Source organism: Phaethon lepturus, unplaced genomic scaffold (assembly GCF_000687285.1).
Source record: "Phaethon lepturus isolate BGI_N335 unplaced genomic scaffold, ASM68728v1 scaffold18118, whole genome shotgun sequence".
Taxonomy (NCBI): Eukaryota; Metazoa; Chordata; class Aves; order Phaethontiformes; family Phaethontidae; genus Phaethon; species Phaethon lepturus.
In genome coordinates, this window is record NW_010555696.1 from 39,918 (window position 1) to 47,960 (window position 8,043).

An 8,043-nucleotide genomic window follows, 5' to 3' on the forward strand; every position below is an offset into this window, starting at 1 on the left:
AAGCTTAATTGAAATGAAAAAAAAAAAAAAAGTAATTAGTGAAGATGCAAGCACAAATAATCAGAAAAATAAACCAACGTATGCAATTTGTGCATTATTTTCCTCCATCAAAGTTTTAAGTTAGTTATGTTGTTCTAAGGGGCAAAGAGACCTCAAGGAATACTGTAATCAACAGTTGGACTTTCTGTTTATATTTAACGAGGAGGAAAATCAGTTATTGCTTAACAAAGCTTTCAGGACATTGCTTTTAAATATTTTGTGAGGTTACAACAGAAGAGGTTGTTTCACACTACTTTGGGCCATATTGCTCTTTATTCAAAATGCTCATTGTGCTGTGCTTGCGATAAATGATACTTCTTACAGGGTTTTTGTCTGTAGTAACTCAGAGCACGGTTTGTAGTTGCACCTGTTGTTTTGCATTGTGATGAAAAAAGCGGTACAGGTATTGTATCTTGGGAGTTGTTGTTACTACAGTGGTACAAGTTTTTTTTTCTTCCATTCCCTCTATCTGCAGCAACTGAACCACCCCAATATAATTAAGTATTTGGATTCTTTTATTGAAGACAATGAACTTAACATTGTCCTGGAACTGGCCGACGCTGGTGATCTCTCTCAGATGATTAAGGTAAGGACGTGTCTGTTCTAGAGGCGCTACGAACTGCGAGGATAGGCAGAGACACGAGGCGGCGGGGGTAAGCACATCTGTGCTAGAAGCACTTTTATTCTCTTCTTGCAGTTTTGCACACCCACAGGGTGCTTCCAGAGCCTAACCCGAAGTGTTTGGGGGCGTTTTAAATATTGCCAGGCTGTGCCGCTTGCTTCTGGTCGTTGCTCCGGAAGGGAGCAAGCCTCTGTACAACTCGGTGGGGCGTATGTGTTACTTGCAAGGTTGGTTTATCCAGTCTGTGACTGATGGGGACGTTTAATTATTGTTAGATTCACTATTCGCATAGCCTGTCTGCCACTCTGAAGACATTCAAGAAAGTGTATTGACTTTCTTTGCAATGGGGATTTGGGTTTGAGAAAATGTTTCAAGTACTTGTTCTTCTTTTATGTTGCTCTTAGGAATACTTGTATTGCTGCAAACCAGCTTTAGTTAAGCTGTTACCACCTGCTTTTATATTTTCTTTGACATGTTAATCTTTAGACATACATCCCTTGTGAGAACAGATGTGTTATATCATGTTTGTTAGCACTCTCAACCTTCTCTCCATGTTTTACCTGGTTTTTTTGCCATCATTATTCTGTAATTATCATAAACGAATGTTTGGAAAGTTCTCCTCCTCCTTGTTGTCACAGTTAAAATATCTTATTAACAGATATGTTTTCTTTGCCAGCAGAGCTATGAGGCAGTAGGCCAAAGGCTGTCAAACAAGTTACCCATTTAGTCCATAGTCAGCGGCTAAATTTACAGTACCCGTGAAAATCTGCTCCATCACACACAGGAGAGTCCCCCTGGGCAAGTGAGCTGGGAACAGGCCGTTGGCAGTGCCGTTCCTGGAGAGAGCCCCAAAATTCTAGATACAGCCTCACTCCACAGCTGCTCAATAGCAGGAGCGATGGTCGGATCTGCCCCGAGCCCGAGGGACGAGCGGTGGTGACCGCGGGTGTCACGGTCCTGGTTGTGCTCGCTGAGGGTAGTGGGGACAGAGCGTGTCCATCTGCCCAGGGAGAGCTCGTGTGTATTTTTATCTTTCATTGTTTTCTTCTGGCTTCTTGTACGTTTTACTCTTCTCCCTACAGATCCTGGGAAACTTTCAGTTTATCTCAGGCTTTTAGTAGCTGTGGTTAAGGATGGGAAAAAAGTGAGGATTATGAGAGCAGGAGTTGGGGCTGTGATCATCCTGGGATATGCAAGTATTTTTCTTGACTTATAAATCTTAGCTTATAAAAAGTTTTACATACATAATTGTTAGATATCATCATATAAAATATTTGGGCTTTTTTCATTTACAGTTTTTAGTTTTAAACTTTCCCTGCTGCTAAATATGTTTGTTTATGTACCAGGGTTGTTTTTTTAATTTTCTTTAAAAATTACGTCATTATAAATAGGAGTTACATCTTCCAAAGCATAATTAGTAGATTCTTAGGTTGATAACTTGAACAGCACTGTAACTTGTGTTCTTTCTGCCAGAGCCCCCCAGTCTGGTCTCTTTTTCCCACGTGTTATCACAGGCATGAAGATGATACACTAGGTTTTTTCAAGGTCATATAAATGATGTTTTTCCACTGGTGCAAATATTTGAATTACATCTTTTTAATAAAAGGAAAAAACTCCCTAAGGAACAGAAGTCTCATCCTCAACATAACTTTCACTGCACAAGTGGGGTTTGCTGCCCCTCGGTCACCCCCACGCCCCACCCGTCCCTTGGGAATTGAAGCTTATGTGAGGATTTTCAGTTTTGTCGAGGCGGTAGGAACAGCAGTAGCAGCACTCTGAAGGTGCGAGAGTGATAAAAACGGGGACCTTGTCACGCCCCTGCGCCTGCATTCTTCATGAGGTATTGTAAAGCTGGTGTAAGAGAGTGCTGCAGGATAACCCACTGGAGAGTTGGGACTTTCCTGTAAATGCCAGACGAATCTTATTGGACATGACATTTAGAAAATGATCACTTGTGGTCTTGCATATCCACTCTTAAATACTTTCATTAGAATTAACTAATATTATCATGTGTATAACACTTTATCCCTCACCCTCTATAATTCCTCTGTGCTCGCTCTCAGGTTTTGGTAATTAGAATTAACTAATATTATCGTGTGTATAACACTTTATCCCTCACCCTCTGTAATTCCTCTGTGCTCGCTCTCAGGTTTTGGTTTGAAACTGTTGCAATCTGTCAGATTTGCTGCCTGGGGAATTGCAGGGTCGTGCCCCTTCACAGCTGATCTGCAAAAGACAATTTGCCATTGCTTGAGTCAAACACGAACCAATAACAGCATTTCGCATAAAATATAAAATGTGACAACGGACACCAGATGTCTGTACCGAGAGGAAAAAGCACGAGATGCAGAAAGGGGCAACAACCAATTCTCTTCCTTTATTCTTGCTCTTGCACGCTGCTGACGGGAATTCCCAAGGGTATGGTGCAGAAGAAATGCAGTTGCAGTGTGCTAGAGGGGTGTACAGCATTGCAGAGGCAGTCGTTGTCCAATGACACCTCGCATGTCAGAGGATGAGGAGAAGTCTTAAACCTCAGTTGTGTTGACGCTCTGGGTGAAGAACTGGCTCGGTATCTAGCACAGGAAGAAGCAATGAGAAGTCGGGGACCAATAATCTGAAGCAGTGCGATTTTGGGACGCCTCGTGTGATGTGCGTGGCTGTGGTGCATTTCTGAAATGGGAAGAGGGGAGTTGGAGATGGGTAATGTGTAGCCCTCACTGGGGTGTGCAGCTGGTTATTTATTCCTGTAATCAGTTGCTGGGGAAGAAGACTTCGGTATTGCAGAGAGCCATTGCCATGCTGCGCTCCTTCACGTTGTGTGCATTATGCTTATATTTTATCTGAGACCTATTAGCACCCAGAGGTCCATTGAATTCGGACTCGACTTTGCTTCGCGCTTCACAAATGTGAACAAAACGGCTTTTTTCCAGATCTGTGTGTCTCTTGATCAGTAGTGTCTTTATGTCTCACTAGAGAGGGTTCAGTTCATGTAATATTCCTGTTATGCATGAAATAGAATATATTATTCTACCTGATCACAGAAGAAACATGGATACTTCATTGATGTTCTGGCTGTCTTTTAAAAAGGGGAAACAGATTTCCTTATTGTTGGTCATAGACTGTACAATAATGAATGTTTACAAGATTTTTTTTATGATCTTTTGTTACTTAAGGCAAAATATTTGAGACATTTGTTGTTTTGAGGCATTAAATATGCTTTGCAAGGTAATTAAGGAGATTAATGCTAATTATAATTGGTGTCCGTTCAAAAATGTCAAACCTATTTAAGCGTATTTTTCATAATAGTTGTTAATTAGTGAACTGCATTGAAGTTTACATACAGAGAGAAGGAGTTAAAAGCTAATCAGAAGAAAAGTCATGCTGCTGCAGATCTGGAAGACATGAGCAACCAGCATCTGACTAACATGAGTCCAGGAACTAGTCAAATATGTTGCTTTTTCACTGATCTTTTATTTATTTCCTCCCACAGTATTTTAAAAAGCAGAAACGGTTAATCCCGGAAAGGACGGTGTGGAAATATTTTGTGCAGTTATGCAGTGCAGTTGAACACATGCACTCCCGCAGGGTGATGCACAGAGGTAACATTAATTCAGTCTCTTTTCACTGAATAATAATATAATGTTCCAATTAGTAAGCGCCTACATTCAAAAACAATTATGCTGATGTTCAGCCAATGCATGTTTAGAGAGGCTGGAGCTTGCAAGATGGATTTCTCCTTCTGTCTCTTTGCCTCATTGTTAAAGGATTCAGTCCGAAGTGAGTGTGGTATTAGGAGGATGAGCTGCTTTGTATTCCAGACACTGATATTAAGTAGAAGTGTCAAACTTGCCATTAGAAAAGTGTCAGAAGTAAAATGCTGAGACTACTGGATACAGTGAAGTCTTAAGAAATAGTCTTCATTATATTAGCTGTGACCTTACAGAGTATAGAAGAGTTTTTCTGTCTTGCAAGCTTTTCTGAAATATTAATACAAATATGTCCCACACTCTCATAACCTGTTCTCCATTTTCATTAATTTTGAATTTCTTGTCTTAGAACTTTTCGTAACTGTGAGCTCTATCCCAAAATTGTCGCTTCTTTCAGCGTAAATGAAATCCTTTGTGAAGGACTTGACCCAGGAAATGCAAATACCCCAAAAGGCACCAATACCAATCTCTGCTGCTTGTTATTTCCTTTTTCCTTTGAAGCAGTGAATTCTTCACTTTTTTTTTTTTCAGCGATGTGATGCCATTTTTGCTCCTCTGTACATCCCCTGATGCAGTTTATCAGTTGTACCTGAATTAGGTCTGTAATTGGTCGCTGAATTTGGAGCCTCGCACATTTAGTCTGCTGTAACATGAGGAGAGAGGCTCACTAACTCAATCCTGACATGACTGCTTGGGAAACTGGGGTTCTAGTAATTTTTACATTCTTTGAACAAATGGGGCTGTATAGAGCCCAGAATTTATGTATGTATGGGACAATAATTTGCTCTTGGTGTGAGGCGACCGTGGCGGGCAGTACAGTTTCCTGCAGAAAAACTATCATTTCCGGAGAGAAACAGTATTACTTCTTTGATTTCCGTCACTTAAAGAGGTTGCCTCTATTCTGTTGTGCTGTTTCCTACATTTTTCCCTCATTGGTATTTCTTGTGTCCTAGGAATTATACTCTGATTTTTGTGTATGTGCAGAGCTTGAAGTCTTGGAAGATTCAGCCTATCAAAGCTATAAAGAAACACGGTTCTGCTCAAGTCTCTTTTGTACGGAGCGCGCTCCAGGCTATGTTTCTATTGCAGTATTAGAACCAAATAACCTTTTGTGACTTTGACCTTTTACCTTTTTCTTCTTGCAGACATAAAACCAGCCAACGTGTTTATAACAGCCACAGGGGTGGTGAAGCTGGGAGATCTTGGATTAGGCCGTTTCTTTAGTTCTAAAACCACTGCAGCACATTCCTTAGGTAAGATGGTACTTGTACAGTTGTCAGCTGTGATGTTTAAAAGAAGTGGTGTCTGTCCTCTCAACTAGGGCAGAAGCTTGATTCAGTGGATGCATACTATGTTTTCTATGATGTGTATTTTAAAGACTCTTCATATGAAATTAGTAGGTATTTTTTTGTTTTAAAACTCTGCTTGACTGTTTTTTTCTGGAAGGCCTGGCCTGATAAATGTATGGTTTATAGCAAATGTAACAAATGCAGCTTTTTCCACTCTAGCATGTTTGCCTGCACTCGGCTTACTGTCATTAAATGGTAAAGGTGCAGCAGATGCTGCTCAGTCGTCTTGCCCTGAACAGGGATTGTGACTGTGGTCTGAGTTAAGGGAGGTGTTCAAAGCCCTCACGGTTCATCTGTTCCAAAAAGGGACTTCACTTGAAACTCAGCTTAGGCTGTAAAGATCCAAGTTTTCTTAATGTTTTCGACGTATCTCAAGCTTGTTTTCCTGCTCTTTTGTCATTGCAGCTAATTGTTCTTGACAAAGCATAGTACCTTGTTTTTATTCTTACTGAAATCTATCCCGTTTCCAGAATGTGCTGCTTGTGATCACTCTGAATTTTTATTCTGTACTCTGCTGGGCTTTGGTTTGTCCCGGCGCCTTGTTACCCAACAAAGGCAATAGCATCACTGTGGTCCCCCGTGTTAATGCTTGTGTTGAACAGAACTAGAGCTATCAGCTGTCTTGCAGGACTTCACTTGAAGTAGCTTTCTACTTTGACAGTGAATTGATTTTCTGGCCAATTGTGCATCCATTAAGTAGTTTCATTAGGCAGATTTAAGAGTTTGCTTATGAGCAAAGTTTTATCAGCCTCTGCTGAAAGCGTTGAAGGTGTAATACATCTGTTGCTTCTGTTTCCCTACCTCTGAAGCCTCTTATCTTATCATGGAAAACAATTGCATCATTTGTCATGATATTTTGTAGACCAGTCATAATGATGATAATTTGTTTCTTGTCCTTTTTTTCTGTGTTTCAAAAGTAGCATGATTATATCTCCAGCGTTTTTCTGGGAATTGAAATTAAGCTGACTGATTAAGAGCATCTGGGTTCCTGTCTCTCTCATTTTTACTGTTAGTATTAATTACAATGCTATAGAAAAGTGTACAGTATATACAGTTATTCTTTAAGTCTTACAGTGTAAAGTATTTCATAATCGTGTCTGTAACCTCTTGAGAGGTGTCTGATTTTTTTCCATTTTTATGAATGGGTCCCAGTTTGTTTTTTTTTTTTGAGTCACAAAGGTACTTCTGTGTTACAGCAGTGAAGGAACTTTGGGGTTTAGCCCAGTATTTAAGCTCTTACATTTAGCTCTCACGGTTGATTTTGGAACACGTGATGTGTTTGTTTCAAGTCTTGCTCGATTGTTTCCTGTATGCATACAAACTTAATTGATAATACTTGCCGACAGTACTGGGGCTTCTCAGTGCACAAGAAAGGAAGATATGTGACTTAAAAAAAAAATGTCTACAGTTTACTTATATAAAATATTAGGAGATTTCCCTTTGCATCAAAAGCTATCCTAGGATGTATACATACTATACTTAATAGATTAAAATAAATCCTCTTCACAGAAAGTTACAATCACATCATCTGAACAGGCAAAAATATGATCATGTCTAACTATATGATCTTACCTAGTTTGACTGCTGCACTTATTAATATAATAAGAATAAATTGGGGCTTGGAAACTGGCTGCACATGTAAGCCAAGCTTGTGACCTTTACCAGGGTTGCGCGCTCTCTTAATTGAGAAAGATCGTGTAGGAAGAGTTAAGCCTCTTCTGCATGAACCTTGCCCTTCTTCAAATCAACAGCATCCTGGAAACAGCTGAATAAGGTGCACAATGCTGAAGGAGTAGCAGTGAGTGATTCTGGAGACAGTATGATGTGTTATGGGAGGAACGGACGCACTACCATTTCCAGTGGTTCTTGTATCCAAGTAAAAAGAATATTTTAACAATCAAAAAATATGCAAACTTGAAGCTTCTTTTTTTTTTTTTTTTTTTTTTTTTGTAATTTGCCAGACATACAGGTTTTGTAGCAGCAGGAAACCTACTGATCTTGGTTTTGGTTTAATTAAGACATTTGTTTAAGTAGCTGTGAGTGATGAACACCCCGCAAACCAGAGCATGGTACCCGCGCAGAGCCAGGCTGCGACGCCGGGCACTTCCCGTAGTCACGTTGCCCTGGCAACCGCCCTGAACCATCATTTCTCTGGCTGCTGACCCATGAATTGAATGCAGGGCTTATGCAAATATATTCATCTATTATTTTTTTCTTTCTTTGTATTTGCTAGCATCAGACTGGCATGAAAGGGCATTAGGCAGTACCACGACCCGTCTGACAGGTGTACCACCGGGCTGCGGCAGCGCGGCTGCCGCCGTGTCAG

General features: G+C 40.4%; 1 protein-coding gene across 1 annotated transcript in view; it reads left to right on the plus strand.

The window, feature by feature from the left end:
* Positions 1–8,043, plus strand: part of LOC104624800 (serine/threonine-protein kinase Nek6-like) — a 30,773-nt gene that overhangs the window by 14,815 nt on the left and 7,915 nt on the right. The window contains exons 4-6 of the mRNA XM_010292260.1: positions 515–625; positions 4,152–4,260; positions 5,514–5,621. Of these exons, the coding sequence (XP_010290562.1) occupies positions 515–625; positions 4,152–4,260; positions 5,514–5,621 (328 nt within the window). The remainder of the gene's footprint in view (positions 1–514; positions 626–4,151; positions 4,261–5,513; positions 5,622–8,043) is intronic.